Source organism: Oryctolagus cuniculus, chromosome 8 (genome assembly GCF_051225735.1).
Source record: "Oryctolagus cuniculus isolate XC-2025 breed Fujian yellow rabbit chromosome 8, ASM5122573v1, whole genome shotgun sequence".
Taxonomy (NCBI): domain Eukaryota; kingdom Metazoa; phylum Chordata; class Mammalia; order Lagomorpha; family Leporidae; genus Oryctolagus; species Oryctolagus cuniculus.
This window is the reverse complement of record NC_142874.1, coordinates 146,602,501-146,622,505: the sequence shown is the minus strand read 5'-3', so window position 1 is coordinate 146,622,505 and position 20,005 is coordinate 146,602,501. Positions and strand designations below refer to the sequence as shown.

Here is a 20,005-nt window from a genome sequence, read left to right as displayed (position 1 = left end):
CACGGGCTGGGCCAGTTCTGGGCTGCAGCCCTCTCCCGGCACCTGTGCCATGAACACCATGACAGCGTCGGCACTAAGAGGAACCTGAATGCAGGCAGGAGCGGCTTCCATGATCCTGGCGAGGCAGTTTCTTGTTCTGCGCAGTGGCTGAGGGACATTTTCGATTTCCCCCTCTAGTAGTTGAAAAATCTGGTTTGACAAGTTGCTGCCAGTCAACAAATTCAACTATGTATCACTGACTTGCAAACAAAATTCTATGCTGAAACTTCTTTGTGAAAACTGTGCATTTATATGCTCTTTATAAAAATGTGAGTTTGTAAGAAGCAAAAAGCCACGTAAGCCTTATGACTCATGCCACGTACAAGAAGAGACCACTAAGGAAAATCAACCCAGACGTGACTTGGCTCAGGAAGGACTCTCCATATCCTCATGCAGACTGAGAAAGGTGTCGACATTTCTAGCTCCGTTCATCTTCAAGAAGGCCTTTCGATGAACTATTCTACCATGAATGCTAGAGGGCAGGTCGTGGGCTGGCATTGTGGCGCGGACAGTGAAGTGCCCCTTGGGGGCTTGCATAGCTCACCCCAGTGCCTGGTATTGAGTCCCGCCTCTACTTCTGATCTAGCTTCCTACCGATACCCTTGGGAGAGAGCAGATAATGGCAAGTCAGTCTCCTCTCCCCCCACCTCCCGGCTCTTCTCCATCTTTATTTCAAAGGCAGAGTGACAGAGACAGGCACAGAGAGAGAGAGTCAGAGCTCTTCGGTCTGCTGGTGCGCTCCTAAAGTGGCTGCAAAGGCGGAAGCTGGCATCCAGGAACTCAGTCTGGAACACGGCTCTGCATGGGTGGCGACACATCGTCTTGCTGAGAAACCGATACTGAGGAGCAGGCAAGTGCCGTGTTACAGAGGGCCTTCCCAGGAGACCTGCAGTTCTAACTGGTGCTCTCTCCTCCCACGGGCTTTTCATGTATAGCCTTCTACTCTCAAGTAAGGTGGGAAACGAAGACGTGAACAAGACCCAAGAAGGCCGACTCACAGGCTACATAGTAGGAGTCTGTTAGCATCCCTTTACCCTTCCGGATCCACAAGTCCAGAAAGACAGCAACATCAGCATAATTAACATTTTTCCTGCACCCCTGCCCAGGAAGACATGGAGGGGCAGGGGCCCACGGGTCAGAGACTGAGTTCTTTGTACACCTGTGGTCACCAACAGCCTTCTGCACCCTGACACTGCACCCATAGGTTTCATGCAAGACTCCAGCAGCAGTGCTGGCATTGTTTGTTAACAGGGTTAGTGCTCCTGTAAGCATGGGAGTCTGTGTGGCTCTAAGCTTGCAAGTGTGTGCGGGAACAATATTCAGACAAAGTTAATGCAGTGGTGGACCAATAACGTCTAGTCTTCAACCTAACTGCTATCTTTCAAGAAGCAATGTTTCAATTTAGCTTTTCTTGGTCATTGAAAATGATCCTTGTGCTAGTAAATGACTTAAAAATTGCATTCATGATCCTAGTTTCTTTTGTTCAAAGTATTCAGATTTGATTAAAAAATAAGTTTTTGTATAAGCTTACCAGTAGAAACAAAATAAGATATATTGGGACTTATAAAATATTGAAGATGTTGAAGTCATTATGTATTTTTAAGTGCAAGGAAAATAGGTTCCTTCTATAAATGACTTTTTCTTTCTACTTTTCTGTATTTTATGTATTTCAATTATTACGCATTTTTCTAAGTAAGGAAACATTTCTAAAAGCATGCCTTCTGAGGGTAGCATTAGGAGATAGGCTAGACGTTGGTTCATTTACATGAAATATTTTCTCTCATGGATTTTCTGATCTTTATCAAAAACCAGAGGCAGCTGATGCCAGCCACTTGGAGCTTTCTAGGAGAAAACCGTCCTCCACGTCCAGCAGCCCTCTTTCTATGTCATCCTAACTGTGCTCTGTGCGTCTGCTTAGGCAAAGCACTATGCGATTTATATGCAGGAAACTGGGACTGGTAAGAGGCGTTTCACCGAGGTTGGCCACTCTCCAATGATGCTTATTTTTAATACTCGTTAATTATTTACATCTTAATTTCGTGAAATATGACATATAACCCAACGACATCACCGCTTTTACTTTTATAGCCTCATCGTTCAATCCACTGCCCCTTGAATGAGCTATAGATTTTGCCTCCCTATTGGTGGCAAATAATCAATCTCACCCTTCCCGTTACCCTTTACCTCATCTTTTGGCTGAAAACTGGAGAGTTTGTACAGTGAACTATTTTGAGAGCATGCTTTTACGAGGTAAAATTATTACAGACGATCTGTAAAAAACATGACATTGTTATTCTACATAATTCCTTAAAAACTAGGTGCTCAAAAACAGCTTCTGTAGAAGTTTCCATTAAGGGAAAGACACTGCTATAAGGAGCGATTCCAGCCCAGTTCTGAAGAAGAAAGTTGAGTAGGTCTGGCCCTGAGCAAACTGGTGCCTAGGAAACCCACGCACTGCTTCTCAGCTGTGAGCAGACAGTTTCTCCCCGCAGACGCTAGCCCCTTGTGGTCCCCGGCGGCTCTGTCACACACGGCCGCACAGACACCTGCTGTGTCCCTGGTGCTCAGTGTCTGCTGGTCCTTTCAGGGGCACGTGACGGACGTGCAACACAGAGGCGCAGAACAGCAGAGGACAGGTTCTTCCTCCCCACGACTTCTGAGCAACCTCAGATTAGTACTGATCAGGTGTCAAATTCAAAATCCAGTGTAAAGATGAAGCGGTGCCAGAAGTTAACAAAATAAAAGCAAACTGCTAGGTAACTAGGGCGACTGATAGATGCACGAGTGATACTTCGTACTTTGGTTTTCATTCAATTGTGCTTTACGCTAGTATTTTTTACACAAGACACATAACTGTGCAAGGCACTATAAATGCATTTGGGTGACCGGTCGCAAGGATGGAGACCACTGTGACTGTGAAACATCTCACTTGGATGCAACACGCAAGCATGTTCCGAAGATTTCTGCAAGTCAGTTTGCAGCGCCTTAACTGGAAGAAGGGCGGTGAGTGGCCAGCAGGGGGCGGCAGGGACTGCAAAGCCAGGCTCACCTTGGTAAACGAAGTGGAAGCCCCGCGCAGATGCCCCACTCTTGGCGCTGAATCGCAGCAGAATTTGATTTGATGTTGCCAACGGCAGCGTTTCACCTAGAATTAGAAACAGAGTGAACAACCTGCCTCTAGAAGCCGCACCGTGCTGCAGCAGAAAGGAGGATTTTGGTAAATAAATATCAACCTGAAATTTCATATTTAACTTTTGAACTTAACAACAACAATTACTTTGCTTTGGGGTTGACGACCCAAAATGTGTTTATCAAGATTTTAAAAACTATAATTGACTGTGAATTCTATAATTACTATCTACTTTTGAAGAAAACAGTAGCAGGACTATTAGCTCAAAATATAATATATTATTTCTAAATGCATGTGGAAAACAAACAAAAGTTCATTTGATGCAAATATTATTGAAATCCATGAACACGAACGATGGTCATCAGAAAGGTCATGGGCCCTGCACTGTTTGAAGTCCCCATGTCCAGGAGACAGCGGTCCAAGCGCTGGGTGAATTATTCACTTGGTGTCAACTTAATTTGGTAATGACTAAGTAGGATTTTACATAAAAACTGAAAAATGTCTCTGAAACCAAAACTGTAAAAAAAAAATTACAGGATTCAGAATAAAGCCTCCAGATGTGTATTTTTAACCCTTTAATGCACACATAGCACTCTGTGTGGCAGTGCTGAGAGCTGGTTCCTACATTTCAGCAGGTTAAAAATGCGTATTCTGTGATGCCTTCCTAAACACAATTGCCTCGGGTATCGGCAGAAAATAACACCACACTGGTGTTCAGATTTTTGGATAACGTTGAAAAAATGAAAAATAATCAAACCTTTGCCTTAGCTGAAGTTGTGGTGCACATAGCACCACCTGGCAAATTTTCTCAGTGAATGGAAGCACACAGCAGGTGTACAAGGAGGAGCTGCAGCACTGGCCAAGGGCGGAGCTAAGTACTCTGTGCTACACTAACCTAGCACAGCACCACCCAGCACAAACCTACTGCTGCTGATATTCATTTATGTGTTTCATAAGGAAACACTTAGATGTGTCACTTTAAATGAAAACAAGTTGTGAAATAATGTTCCATGTTTCATGAGGTCTCATGTATGTTTACATGCGTATGCATGTGTATGGATATATGCATACACATGTACACACATACTTGTGTTAGCAGGTATTGGGTTTCCACATGTCTATATTTGTAGGGTTAGGATGACTGAGACCAAAATGTTAATTGTCTTTATCTCCAGGAGGAAGATCAAGAAATACAGAATAGAAGATAACAAAAAAGAGAGTTTATTGACTCTTCATTTTTGTGGCATTTGCTTCTTTTATTGAGATGATTATTATATTCTTCGAAATCTTAGAAAGTAAAGTGATGAAAGCAGGTGGCTTTACACATTTGAAATATTTTGTTTAAAATAAAATTTTACTAACACAATTGAAAATTCAAAGATGATTAAATTTCTCATTCATCAAAAAGAGAGAAAGAAAGAGGCAAGTTTAAAATCAATCAACCAAGTAGCCCAAAGGGAATTACAGACAAAATTCCAGGCATTTACCGGAGTGAGAGCCGGAGAGGGAGCTGAGCAGCCTGGCCTGCGGATGAGTTCCGTCAAACAGCTCAGCCAGGTCGTTGAGGGCTGTCTGGAAGTAGGCGAACTGTCCAAACACCACTGCAAAACACGGGGAGGCCGGCACAACGGGCTTTTACAAAGTAAACTGAAATGCGGATGACGGCTTGTACTGCCTGTTTATCAATTCCCCTGGGTGACCCCACCCTAGGGATACTCTGGAAAAAAATTACTGATATATTTTCTCTGCTACTGGTACTTAATAATAGGAGAAAACTAATTTTTTAAAAAATCTTGAATCAAAGTATATTTGGGCTAATTCAGACTCTGTACTAAATGATTACTCTGGCCCAAAGCAGCCTCTAGACACAGTACACTGTGGCAACTGTAACCCAGCTTAAGAAGGGACCCTTGCAACCAAGCAAAGGAGGCACAGCTAACGCTGCCACTGCACGGCCAGCCAATCAGAGGCCGAAAGCCAGCAAACCTAACCGTACAAGGCCCGGCTGACTGCAGCCAATCACGCGTCTTCTCTTGACACTTCCTTGCCCCTGACTATAAATATGGCCCGTGCAATGGGGCTGGATGGTTTTGAACCATCTTTGGACTGGATGCTGCTCACGTCTAGAACACTTTTCCTGCTCGAGAAAATTGAAACTTACCTAGTCTGTTTTTAACACTGTATAACTGGAAATGTTTTTCTTTTAATAAATATGACACCATTAGTGGAAAACTATAAAGATACACCACTTAGTTTTGAATGATTAGTGACATTTTATTCAATGAAAAGTAAGCATAGGGCTCAAACTGCATTATAAATTTTGTAAAGAATCTAGAATTTTTTACAAAAACTTATTACAATGCCACATACAAATTTATTTTAACTCGGTCATGTACTCAGTTCAGCAACATATGAAAGGAATTGTTTATTGTGATTCTGTTTTATAATTTTATTTTTCTTATAAATTATTTAAGTTATATGCACATCGCTCCAGATAAATCATAATCACACACTGTCCAACTTTAAGTTTAGTCAGTGTTTCTGTATTAGATAACAGAGATGGCCTTTACAATATTTAGAAAATTTGTGGTTTAGCATCCATTTATAAGCAATGGGCAACTAATGCTCCCCTCTTTATGTGTAAAGTTTGCCCTAGAATCACTCTAAATCAGGCTGAATAAGAAGCGTGATATCAGTTTTATGTGTCAGAATTCTAACGGAAATAATGTGTACAATGGAGGCAATCTAGCTACGACTGTTTCTCTGTATGTGTGCATACATGTAAGATAGTAAGTGCACACATATGTGTAAGTGTGTCGTCTAAGACTTTACAATTTCCTGGGAGAAACACAAGGGGGCACGTGGGCAAAGCCGATTTTCACAACGTAATGTGCTCTAAAAGCCCGTGGTCCAGAGGTTCCAGAGGAAGAGGGCTTGAAGCTCCCTCCCCAAACCTTCTCATACAATTCTTCCCTGCCCACAACCTTCACAAATTAATTAAAGTTCTGGCATGCTGGGGGCCAAGTGCCTGGGTCTTTTAATTACAGAAGAAGTGAAACCGATATACAGAATTCTTATTTTTCTTCAGGAAACATTAGGCAACCACCAACCTTATGCTAGAAACTAATAAAGGAATTAAGAAGATGGTGGCTGTGTCCCAGGGCTCACACAGGATGCATGCAGCAGTATCCCTCAACAAATAAGGATTGAGCAGCCACGGCACACTGAGTTCATTCTGGAGAGAGACCCGGAGCCTCTCTGGACAGCTCTCTGGAGCTGAGCTCCAGCCATGGCTGACATTCACTCAAGAGAAGAGGAGCAGGCTCACGAGAGAGAAGCTGTGCTCATGGATGGTCCTGCCGCTACCAGGAGTGAGGAGATCGTGACAAAGAGCACAAAATACGACTTTTGGGGAAAGGCGTTAAGCTACAGGAGTGGTTATTTCCAGTGCTGGGAAAAGTTGCTGTTTCATGGGGAGAGACAACATCACAGCCAGTTCTTCAAGGATGAGAATTTAAACACTTTGTTCGTGTCAGAATGGAACATCAGGGAATGATTCCAGCAGGAGCACATAGCAAAATGTTGGAAGTACCAAGTGTGGCCAGTAGTTTGGTTTGACTAACAGTCCCTGGAGTTGGGGAGGGATGGAGACTGGGTTGCAAAGGCCCCGAAAGGCCAGATCCAAACACACGGTTTGTGCTCTGAACATGTTTATCAAGGTGTTAACATGATCAGACTGCTGCTTTAGAAAGAACACTGTGTGGATGCTTTTGGATGAAAACAGAGAAAATGAGGAGGTCTGTTGACTTGTCTTCAGCATCACATGACCAGAACAGCTCAAAGCCCTTCCTACCTAGTAATGGCCACAGCAACTCATGTGCCATACACACCACACAGCAAGCATGGAAGGGGCATGGGCTGCTTTCTGCTTACAGTGTGTGCCACACTGTTGCACACTTGTTTCACTAATCAAGTAATTTTCTAGGAATAAGTAAGGGAGAGGCTGAAGACAGTAAAAGACATTAGGGACTGTCAATTATTTCTCCTTTAGATAGAATACGTCTGTGTCACTGAACCTTTCAGATTAGGAAGTGACAATCAAAATTTAGATTTGGGGTGCAGCATTGCTCTCCTGAATACCATAACTGCATTGTGATAACAACAGAATTTTGCAATAAAATCATAGAATACTGCTGTTATATTCCACTGACATAAATATATTTTCTCTTAAACTCATAAAAAATAGAAGTAATTGGAGGAATGTTGGTGAGCAATGAGGTGAAAAAAAGAAAGTTTTTCATTTAAATATAGAATTAAGCCTGAGGTGGGAGAACTGGGTCCAGCACAGAAAGTTGGAATCTTAACAGCTCTTATTTTGGGGGGGAGCTGCTTAGAACAGAGGGATACCTGTGAGCCCCCGCTTTGTTCCCTGAAAACAACAGAGTGTTTGTCATTTGTTCACTCTGCCACTGGGGGGCCTTGCCCTCTGCACCGGCATCTGTCAGGCCTCAGGTGTGATGCCCTCTAGTGGGCAAACCAATAGGACACTGCCCTGTCCTGAACATCACCCCTTCTTTATTGTTTTAAACTTATTTTTATGATGGTTCTCTTTTTTCCCCAAAGAAACCCTTTACTTAAGGAATACAAACTTCATGCATTTCATAAGCACGACTTTAGGAATACAGTTATTCTCTCCACCATACCCACCCTCCCACCCACTCTCTCAACACCTCCTCCTCCCTCTCCCATTCCCAATCCCATTCTCCACTAAGATCCATTTTCAATTAACTTTATACACAGAAGATCAACTCTATAAAGAGTTCAACAATTTGCACGAAAAAAAAAAAAAACAAAACCTGTTCCTCAATAGTTGAGACAAGGGCTGTTAAAAGTCATTGCATCTTGAAGATAACTTCAGTTTTTTTTTTTTTGAGAAACTTAATTAACTTTAAAGAAGCACTCAAGAATGATACATCTTTTGTGAGCAACTATATATAACTATAATTCATGAGACATAAGACCTCCATTAATACATTAAAAGAACTAAGTCCATGAGAACAATTTTTATCATTAATTAAAGAAGCACCTAAGAAAACAAGCAATGGAATTGGACATTCTGGCATGATTAAAACTTATGGGACATAAGAATATCCTCCACATAATACACTAAAATGAAATAAATCTTTGAGAACAAGTTTTACTGTTAGCTCACAGAATATAACTCTTTGAGGACAGAGGTCCTGCAAAGGGAGTTAGTGCACAGTGAATCTTACTGATAATTTAACAATCAACATCTTTATCTATGATGTCAGTGATCACCTGAGGCTTTTGATATGAGCTGCCCAGGCTATGGAAGTTTTTTGAATCCACAAACTCCATCAGTATTTAGACAGGTCCATAAACAAAGTGGAAGTTCTCTCCTCCCTTCAAAGAAAAGTATATCCTCCTTTGGTGGCCACTTCTTTCCACTGGGGTCTCACTGAGATCCTTCATGTAGGACATTTTTTGCCACAGTGTCATAATTTTTATGCCTGAAATGCTCTCATGGGCATTTCAGCCAGACCAGAAAGCCTTGGGGCTGTTTCTGAGGTCAGAGTGCTATTTAAAGCGATTGTCATTCTATGAGTCTTCTGTGTGGACTGCTTCCACGTTGGAGCATTCACTCCTTTTTAATTCTATATTATTATTACCAGTTAATCCTATTTATATGATCACTGTAACACTCAATCCTATCTATATGATCACTTTAACTCTTAGAATGCTATTTTTACTATCCAGCTTAAGGGGATTTGGGGTCCCATGGCAAGTTTTTAAACTGTACCCTTAGAAGTAAGTCCACAGGAATGCATACAGAAGCATACAACTTTAAGAACATGGTAATTCTTCCCTTCATGCCTGCCCTCCCACCCACATTCTCAACTCTCTTCCTGCTCCCTTTCTTATTCATGCTCTTATTTTTTACTAAGATCTATTTTCAATTAACTTTATGCACATATGATTAACTCTTGAAAACCAACCCAGGTAAGCAGCTAAGTGGAGTGGTATCAACAGGCACCATGGGCTGCCAACAGCATGCTGTGTAAACACCCAAGGCCAAAATAAGTGCTCAAGCCTGGAAGTCAGGAGGGGGTGTTAGCGCACAGTGGGGCTCCAAGGACATCCTTCCTCTCCCACAGGCAAGTTTCTTACCCAGCCAGGAACTCTCTGTGGCACACTTGCGCTTCCCTAAATGTTCCTCTCAAATGAATCTTACATTAGAAACGTCATCTAAGTGGGTTTGAAATGTAAAGACAAAGTTTTTGCATATGTAGGGTTTTTAATTGTATGGCTGGAGGAGGGGAAATAATATATGATTTTTGAAACTATTATCTGCTTCACCCCAGAAAAGAATTCAACAGGAGGCAAATTTTCCTGACCAGCAGCGAGAGCAGGCATTGGGCAGACAAGGTGCAGAGGTACCACGCAGGCCCCTCTGGCAGAGAAGTCATTCCGGAGAGCAGTCCCAGTGGGGAGCACGGTGAAGGGGTCCAGGGCCTGAGGCTGCCCCAGGCAACACAGTCAGGACTCCCCCTTGGGGTCCCCCCGCTGGGAAGTGACTCACAGATCCAGGAACCTCTACCAGACTCCCTCACTGAATGCCACGCCCACTCTGCACAGGGAGATGAACAGCCTCCTCCCAACCCACACATTACCTTGCAACCTTCCTTTTACAAAACCAGCTGGAGGGCTGATTTGTGAAGGAGGAAGAAAGAACAAAGCCCAATTACTGACTGTTCTGGGTCAGACTCCAGAAGGGAATCCCAGCATGTTCTCTCTCACCTGCAGTGGGCCTCATCTAGGGTTTAGGAAGCCAGTGACTTCACTGGAGTTCACATTCTTTACCAATATTTTATTCTATTCAGAGCTGGAATATTGATGTAGTGAATGACAGTAAATCAACACTGAAGGAAATACAATGAATTAAAATAAAAGAAAGTCTTACCAAATTCCTTTGGTACAGTTATGGAATAAAGGCATATTTGGCCAGCTGTGTAATTATGAGGGTAGTTTGGAGACAGAACTACCCCTTCTGATCCTGTGTACTGGCCTCCACAGGGAGCTGAAAAGGAAACCATCCAAGTATTAGGTACGCGTTTGCTCTAGCTTTCCTTCTCATAGATTCAGCAAGAAAGCATGTGGATATCTACAAACACTTCTGGTGTCTCTTTCTATAAATGCAGTTTCAAGCTGAAGGAACTCATCTTGTTAGAGAACCAGGGCAGATAAAATGATGGAAGTTATATGGACATCTTAGTGTGTGCGTGTCGGCGCTCACACATGTTTGTGCATGGATGTCAGAGTATTTGGATATCTGCATATTTTATCATGTCTTTATGTCTGTATGTGTATTTGTGTGTATATGTGCATTGTGTGTACCTGTGTGTATGTGCATGTGTGCATGTGTCTATGAGTGTGTATATGTGTGCAGATGTGTTTCTTGGTTTTTTACCCTTCATTATCTTATAAAAAACTTCAGTACAGCTTTTCTTGAGAAAACTTGTACACATGTTCAAAACACATTTTGATGTATCGGGTGATAGCCATCCCGTTAAATCCCAGCCATTTGATATTCAGTTTTTCAATTAAATTTCCAGTATTTCAACATCTCATATTTTTATACAAAGTGGGTCAGAGTCGGCTCGTGTATTAGATTATAGACTGGTGACCTGGACAGGCGTCCCTCACTGCCGGCACCCTGCACCCACACCTGTCACTGGCCTCATTACAGTCCCTGTCCAGGTGCACCTGTAGTGAATTGTATTCAGAAGAATTTCAGTACTGGAAAAAGTCTACATTCCAAGAGCTCATTTCTTCTTGATATGGCAGTTTTCAAGCACAAAGAAAACAGAAATTAGAGGTATTGTGTTTAATCCTTTGAATATTAATTAGCACACTGTTAAATCCTACTTGATGGACTGAACACTCTCCATGATTTCTAAACCCCCTTAGAGTTCGTTAATGCTAATTCTAAGGCACTTCTTGAATGATTTGTCAAGTGTGTCCGTGATTTGTCAAGAGATTTCCCAAATCCATGCATACCATGGCTTGGGAAGTATTAAGTCATATTCTAAAGGTCAAAGGAAAATAGCTTAGACAGCTGACAGCTTTGATCTGTTTATGATCAACTAGTAGACATTTCACTTACCTAAACTAAGCACAGTCTTCATTCTTATGTTTAAATCAGAATTCATTTATCACCCTAAAGCACACTGTACTTTCTTACAATTTTAAATAGGAAAATTGTGTTTCCAGTTGCAGATGCTAGAGATTTCTTTAGGCTAAATTCCAGAGGGGGAGGATTCCAGCAACATGCAGGAAGATGCCCTCGGTCAGTGCCGCCGCAGCACTGATTTCTCTCTCCCACCAACCACACCATTTCAGAATTAGCCCTTCCCTTTCCTTTAAATTCAACTGAATTCAAGTGAAAATTCAACTTTTTAGAAATGAGAACAGATTCTTGAATGGAAATCCATTTTCTTTTTGCCCAGTCATAGAAAGCAACCAAATCATTTGGCAAAGACCCTTCTTTCAGCTCAAAAATTCGTCCGTTTCAGATTTTAAACAAGAGGGCTGCAAGAAAACTGGAATGAATCACCATAGGGCCAACATTTTAATGCCCCAATTATTAGAGATGGGCATCTTCTTTTTCTTAAAATGTAACTATCATGTCTCACCTTGTTTAATGATAAGACAAAACACATTACTTTATGATAGCACTAAAATCAACCAGGGAGGGAATGGAGGAACACTGGCCTGGTGTCTTTGGTGGCATTGATGAATTGTGATTATGAGGGTACCTTCTTACTCAGGCTTAGAGACAGGCACTCAAACCATATAGCACGTTTCCGACGCATTAAGTGTTCTTGAACTTGAGTAAAATATGTAGAGAACTTTTTTTTATTGCTAAGTATTCTGTCCATGTTATGTTGTTAATCTATGAAACCAGCATGTTAGAAATTACTTTACATTAACGTGATAACAGAAGAAAAATATGTGCTTCCTGCCTTGGTAATTGATATTGAACGAATTATTTCTTAAGTGAAGAAAGATGTGCAGAGGCATTCATTGCAGATGGTAATAAGAGCTTCCTAATCCATTTGGTTAATTGGAACGTATAGCTCATATTTAAAGGCAGGCAAATCCAATCAAATTTAATGAACAAACAAACAAACAAGAACCTCCTGCCAACAGAAGCCATGCTGATCCATGAAGGAGCTCTGTGCTTTCCGATCTTGGTTCCAATTATTCTACAGAAAACCTCAAGGAGCAAGAACTGCAGGCAACGGATGAACAGGCACGGAAAGCTTGTACTGTGCACCTGAGGTAACCTGCTCCAACATGCACCCACTGGGGCCCTTTCGAAAGGGCTAAAACAGAGCAACGGCCTGTGGCTTCGCTTGGGGATCTGAGGGTTCACAGGCACTGATTCATGTGCAAATGTGCTGAGTCACCCCCACAGGCCTGCGGGACCCTTCTCCTCGGCTACTCCATGGGGTATCAGGGAAGAAGCAGCCAGGGGTCTGTGACCTATGCCCTTGGTGATCTAAACAGAGACTCCCTAAGTTTTCAGACAAGGAAAAATAAACTATCTCTACTATATTCATTTCCCCAGTGTGGCCTCATTTTGTGATGTTTTTATCATGGCTGAAGTATTACTACTCCCCCATACATTCAAATGGTATTTGAGTTTATGACAAACCAAGATCCTTTAGAATCACTTTTTTAACAAAATTACAAAACTCGTGATCCTTCCCTACCTTAGCTCGCTATTTGCAACTCCCTTACAGAGATGTGGTCCCTAACCAGACGGGAGCTGCTGGACAGATATGACACCCGGGGAGTGCACAAGTACAGGAAACATACTAGACCCTCCACCCCAGCGGAGGCATGCTGAAACACCTACGTCCGTGTGGGCGACAGCCCTCCTGCCGGGGATGTCAGGGTCTAGGCTAAGGCAGCTCTGGCTCGCATGCTGCTCAGAGGCTGATCCGGGCCAGCTCTCGAGGTTGTGGTCACTGCCCTGGTCTACCTGAAGACGGTGTTCAAAGTCAGGTAGGCACAGAATGAAGAGTTGGATGTACTGAGCTGTGTGATCACTGCATGTAAGTCTCCCAGGAAACGTGATGTGGGGACTCACACCCAGGGGCCCTGGAGCCTCATCAGAGACCAAGCAAGGACTCGAGGACCTGCTGACTCGGCAGGAAACCCTACCAGCACAGCCGCAGGGTTCACACCCTGGGCCCTGCCCGTGCTGCCCACTCCTCACCCCGGAGAGTGACTGAGCAATATGGAAAAGGGAATGCTGGGTAACCGTACCAAGAATTTATATCAAGTGATATTAAATACTTCCAATTCTGTAATATTATTGGGATATTCAAAAAGCTACTTGCATTTTAAGTACACTTGAAATATGACATAATTCATATTCACTTTCTATAAAATGACTACATGGAGTTTTTTAGGAATTTCTCTTGTATCTAAATGTTCATATGATCATGATCATAACTGCTATGAAGGAGACTGGGCAGACGGAAGTCAGTACTGTGTGTTTATGCTCCTCGTGAGAAGTGGAGGTGGACCTGGGCTCCCCTGTGGCCAGCGCTCCTCCACCTGGGCACTGCAGGCAGCTACTCCCTCTCCTTTGCAGCTTGTGGTGAGAGAGACACAAACATTATGTAAGGAGGAGTCACAGGACCTAACATAATCTTGAGTAGATATGATTTTGAAAATGATATAAGGAATATATAAGAAATCTACAAATACAGAGAAAGTTAATATAATGAATATGTCAGAAATATATAAATGAATTCATAGAAGAGGATTATAATCCCACTGAATGAAGCCTTACTTGTCAGTTAGACAGTAAGAAAAATGTTACTCGAACATCAGGCAACACGCATGTGAAGGGCACTATGTCTTCCTTTTCAGGCTCTTACAGGTCTTCTGACACCGGAGAAGCATCTGCACTTAGATTTCTGTCATTCTTATTAGAGATGAAAATAGAAAGGATAGGAAGACTTAACATGTACTATCTTTGTTACAAATTATTTTAGCTTCTCACTGACTGATTCGTTGACACCAACAGCATGGTCTAGCCTGTGTCCACTTGGCCTGACCTGGACTAGCCTGAGCTCTCACCAGGCCGCCATGAGCGTCCCAGCAGCCAAGCCTCCTTAACTATATATATATATATTCATATATAAATAATATAGTTAATAACATGTATATTAACATTCTATGGGTGCTTCTTTCCATATAGATAATAAATGATAAATAGGTAGAGTTTGCCAGTGATATAAAATATCCACTATATATGTATATATGTGTGTGTGTGTGTATGTATATATAATGGATATTTTATATCACTGGCAAACTCTACCTATCTACCTACCAATCTATCTATCATCCATCAACTATCTATGGAAAGAAGCACCCATAGAATGTTAATTTGTACCTTATATGTAGATCAGGTTTGAAACAGCCCAAAAGAGAAGTAAAAGTGTCAGGCTGAGTGACACAAGATAACTGCCTCATCTGGCAACCTGGGAGGACGCCTCACTTAAGTGACCAGTGCCTGTCCAGTCCCACACCAGTTCTCCGAGCCATCGTAGCACTCCAGCACTGCGGTGTGGAGATGCGGGCCTCCCAGGGACAGCACTGACAGCAAAGCAGCCAGAGCCCACACGCACCACTGCAGGAGGGCAGCACGCGGTCCCAGGCGGGTTTTCCATCCGCTCCGATCACACACGTGATGGACGAGGGGTCGACAATCTTGTAGCCAGAGTCACACTGGTAAGTAACGGTCGAGCCCAGTTTGAAGTCGGTTCCAATTCTTGTCCCGTTCATTATATTTCCAGGGTCAAAGCAAGCTTCCCGGGGTTTCTCTGCACGAGAAATGAATACGCACCAGATGATTAGTCTCCTCCAGTGGTCTACTGTACTCAGATATGCTGTAGAGTAAATCCAGCATGGCAATTCATTATATTTGATAAAATGTACTTCACAGACTTTGGTCCACATTCACAGATAGAATCACAGACGGCTTTGCCAAAGGCCTGTTCTTGCTATTGTTGGGCTCTCGGTGAGTGCTGTGTGGCATCTAGGACTAGCGTGACTTCGCTATGTGGATTTATGTATTATGTGGATTACTTTATGTGTCGGCAGGTTTCACATGGCAGCTCATGCTCTGAGCATTCTATGCAGCTGCCGGAAATCCCATACAGAACCAGAATATTTATTTTATTCAAACACAGACCAAATACGTCCACAATGGGAAACTTTCAGTGTCTGTCCCTCAGCAGCGCCTAGGACCTCTCATCCTCTTTGTCATTTTTGGTGGAGATTCTCACCTGGTTCTGCTGACTGCTGGATGAGACACCACTTACACAGCCTCCGGCTTCACGGGCTCATTTAGATTTCCGAGGACAGGTTTTTCTGCAGGTGAACTGCATCTCATGGTTTGGTTCTGTTTACCCAGTTGTCAGTTCAGGATGTTCCATGATAAATCACGGGTGCCTGTCTCGCTTACGACTGCTCCTGTTCCCTAATTAGATGACTTCACGATGCATATGCTCTGCTCTTGTTCCTGTCTGTTCCACTTAGGATCCCTGGGAGGAGTCCTGCCTTGGACTGGAATGGACTGCCTCTGCCCGACCCTTCCTTGCTGCCCAGCCTACTGCCCTGCGGCTCATCCACCCGCAGCGCCCTGAGAACTGATCCTGCTGCCTGTGCCGAGCACCAGCCGAGAGCCGTTCCCTGCCCATATAAAGCATCTGCGCTGTAGTCTTTCCTCAGACTTTCTGGTGAGGCTCCGCTGGAGAACACTTCAGATATCAGGAGCCATCAGCCCCACAGACACAGCACACTGGTTTCTGGTGCTGCGTCTTCATGCCACCTGAAACGGCACACCACTGCCTGGTACCTGCAACCCCTGGGCGAGCACAAGGTGTCCGAGAGGGCCGTGTCAGCGCACCTGCTCCTCACTTTAGAAGAAGGGTTTCGGGGCCAGAGCTGTGGCATAGCAGGTAAAGCTGCCGCCTACAGTGATGTCATCCCATATGGGCGCCGGTTCTAGTGCCGGCTGCTTCACTTCCCATCCAGCCCTCTGCTATGTCCTGGGAAAGCAGTAGAAGATGGTTCAAAGTCCTTGGGCCCCTGCACCTGTGTGGGAGATTTGGAGGAAGCTCCTGACTCCTGGCTTTGGATTGGCACAACTCTGGCCATTGTGGCCACTTGGGGAGTGAACCAGTGGATGGAATCTCTCTCTCTCTCTCTCTCTATATATATATATATATCTCTATCTATCTCATTCTCTCCTCTCTCTTTGTAACTCTGACTTCCAAGTAAATAAATAAACCTTTAAAAAAAAGAAGAAGGGTTTTGTCTGTGTGACTGATTTTCTTTTCTTTTTGGCTGTCACAGACCAGGTACTGTTATGGCCAAGTGCATTTCATCGAATTCTTGTTAATACTGAAACTGCCTGATGAGTCGACAGAAGCCTTCAGAGTGATGTTTCAGTTACTCCTGAACATAACTGCCCTCGTGCCCTGATCGAAAGGCCCAAGTATTCTCACTGAAGTAAAGGTGAAGAATCGGATCTTTTTTGGGGGAAATAGAGTAATTTTCTAGTTAAAAACCATATAAGGAAATTCAAATAGGGAGAAGTGGCATGTATCCTGTATTTTCCTTTGTAATTTTTCTCTACAAATTGAACATAAAAGAACTTCACTAATTTTTAAATAAAACATCTGACATGGTGAACATATTTGTTGTTTCCTCCAATCCTTTCTAATACACACTGTACTCTTTGTTCACATGAGACATATATTTGAAAAAAAAAATAGATTTTCATAAACCCAACAGCAAAATGTGAAGTTACAGGTGATTCTGTATGTGGCCTGTGTGTTTTCCCTGGGTGTTAGTAGCCAGTGATGGTGACTCTCTGTAGGCCGTTGACTGATCTGATGCCCACAGCTCTGCCCAGGGCCAGGGCTCCTGGCAAACCAATAGCTGTCAGCAACAGAGCCAGGAAAAAGACAACAGTTATTTCTGCTCTGAAAAACACTGAGATAAAACCCAGCTACTGTGGGGTCAGCCTTGTGGTGTGGCTGGTTAATCGCTGCCTGTAGCACCAGCATCCCATATGGGCACCAGTTCATGACCCAGCTGCTGCACTTCCTATCCAGCTCTCTGCTGTGGCCTGGGAAAGCAGCAGAGGATGGCCCAAGTGCTTGGGCCCCTGCACTCACGTGGGAGACCCAAAAGAAGTTCCTGGCTCCTGGCTTTGGCCTGGCCCAGCCCTGGCCAGTGCAGCCATTTCAAGAGTGAACCAACAGATGGAAGATCTCTCTCTCTAACTCTGCCTATCAAATAAATAAAATAAATCTTAAGAATAATACACCTAGTTACCTTTCTCTGAAGGGAGGAGAGAACCTCCACTTTGACTATGACCTTGTCTAAACAAGATAAGAGTCGGAGAACTCAGAGGGCTTCCATAGCCTTGGAAACTCATGACTGGAGCATAGGGAGATTACTGATGCCATAGACAGGAGTGTCAATTAGTAAAGTCAACAACAGGAGTCACTGTGCACTTACTCCTCATGTAGGATCTCTGTCCTTAATGTGCTGTGCATTGAGATTTAATGCTATAACGAGTACTCAAACAATATATTTCACCTTGTGTTTCTATGGGGATGCAAACTGTTGAAATATTTACTTAATGCATACTAAACTGATCCTCTGTAAAAAAAAAAAAAAAAAAAAAGAGAAAGAAATTATCAACTCCCAACTTGACTCTCACTGGGATTAAACATGACAATAGGTCTGATCTGATTTCATCATCATTTAAAAAAAATCATCTATTATTTTTCACTTTATGTTTCTGTGTGGGAGCAAACTGTTGAAATCCTTACTTAATGTATACTAAGCTGATCTTCTGTATATTAAGATAATCGAAAATGAATCTTGATGTGAATGGAAGGGGAGAGGGAGTGGGAAAGGGGAGGGTTGTGGGTGGGAGGGACGGTATGGGGGGGAAGCCATTGTAATCCATAAATCGTACTTTGGAAATTTATATTCATTAAATAAAAGTTAAAAAAAAAGAATAATACACCCAGAGACTGGCACTGTGGCATACAGGGTAAAGATGCTGCCGGCAGTGCTGGCATCCCATATGGGTGCCAGTTCAAGTCCCGGCTGCTCTACTTCCCATCCAGCTCTCTGCTGTGGCCTGGGAAAGCAGGAGAAGATGGCCCAAGTGCTTGGGCCCCTGCACCCACATGGGAGACCTGGAAGAAGCTCTTGGCTCCTGGCTTCAGCTTGGCCCAGCTCCAGCTGTTATGGCCAACTGGGGAGTGAACCAGCAGATGGAAGACCCCTCTTTCTCTTTCTCTCTCCTTCTCTCTCTGATTAACTCTGACTTTCAAATAAATAAACCTTTTAAAAAAATACACCCAGCTACTTTGATATCCTTACATTTAGACATCCAGAAGAAATCAATTAAAACACAGCTGGAAACAAGTCTTAAATGTCAACAAATTATTCATCACACAAACCATGATTTATACTAAACGGCCATGAACTTGGGATAACATTTCCCAGCATTATTTTTCTTCCTGCTAAGGGAAGAATGTTCCTCTGGAGTTTCCTTTCCCCCAGGGAGGCAGGAGTCACTTCCCAGGAAAATGAGCTGCATGTCACCGTTTTATGTATTACACGGATGTGAAAGACTTCATAAAACATTTGCGGTGAAAACAGTCCCAGTGCAAACCACTGTCCACACACCCAGCTGATCACAGTACCTTTGAACTCAATGGCGAAGCCCGACAAGCCCACGGAGGCGTCACTCCGAAACGCCAGGAAAAGACTGTTCCCACTGCTCTCGATTCTGTCAGGGGCCTGCGAGCCCTGGAAACTCCCGATGAGGGGGCTGTTGGAGTCGGCCCCCTCGTAGATGTGCAGGAAGTCATAGCTGGGCTCCATGTTGAAGCTGCAAGGGAAGAACACAGGGGTGCTGTGGGACCCAGCGTCCACTTCCCTTGTCTTGCAGAGTAGCGCACCTTCACTCCCTGTGTGACGTCAACTATTCATACTTCATCAGGCTACTGTCTGCTCTTCTACACAAGATTCCAAAGGTAGTGCAATCCCAAAGCTAAACGTAGCAATAATCAAAATGTAAGAATAGCAACAGGCATCCCAAGTGCCTGTTTCCATAAATCACATTAGTGTTTTGCACAATGACATTCAGCATCTGGACACGAGGATGAGGAAGACAGGCAGAGAACGTGAATCCTCCTGCCATGGGCACACTACGTCTCCCTCCCCTGCACCTGGCAATGAGTGAATGAAATGGGGTTCGGAACAGTGGGGCTCAAAAAGGATGGGTTCCCACACTGGCATCTGATATTTATGTGAATATGTCTGTACTGAAGACAGACCCTCAGGATTACTGACCCCTCCTGACAGTCTTACCCAGTCTTTGTTTGGTTTTACTTCACAAATGGAAATGTCCCTGCTTGCACAGAGGCCATCCAGCAGTAACGGTCTACACTGGCGAGAGGGCAGGGTTTCTCACAGCGTGCTGCACCACGCTGAGTGGGCTGACACCTCCTCTCCCTCTCCTGCTCTCTCCATTCCTTTCTCCTGTGTTGTTGAGGGAAGGAGCACCCCAGAGTCTCACAGCCCAGCCCCCGAACTATCAAGGGCAAGATGTGAGTGCTGACGGCGTCCATGAGTTTTAAACACACACACACACACACCAGAGAGTCAAGCACGGTGCTATGTCTAACATCTTGACGT

General features: G+C 43.6%; 1 protein-coding gene across 2 annotated transcripts in view; it reads right to left on the bottom strand.

The window, feature by feature from the left end:
* CSMD1 (CUB and Sushi multiple domains 1) overlaps positions 1-20,005 on the bottom strand; it is a 2,062,046-nt gene that overhangs the window by 231,807 nt on the left and 1,810,234 nt on the right. For both annotated transcript variants that reach the window (XM_070047233.2, XM_070047234.2), the window contains exons 29-33: positions 19,009-19,196; positions 14,899-15,093; positions 10,152-10,268; positions 4,657-4,770; positions 3,089-3,184 (exon numbers count right to left, since the gene is read on the bottom strand). In XM_070047233.2, the coding sequence (XP_069903334.2) occupies positions 3,089-3,184; positions 4,657-4,770; positions 10,152-10,268; positions 14,899-15,093; positions 19,009-19,196 (710 nt within the window). The remainder of the gene's footprint in view (positions 1-3,088; positions 3,185-4,656; positions 4,771-10,151; positions 10,269-14,898; positions 15,094-19,008; positions 19,197-20,005) is intronic.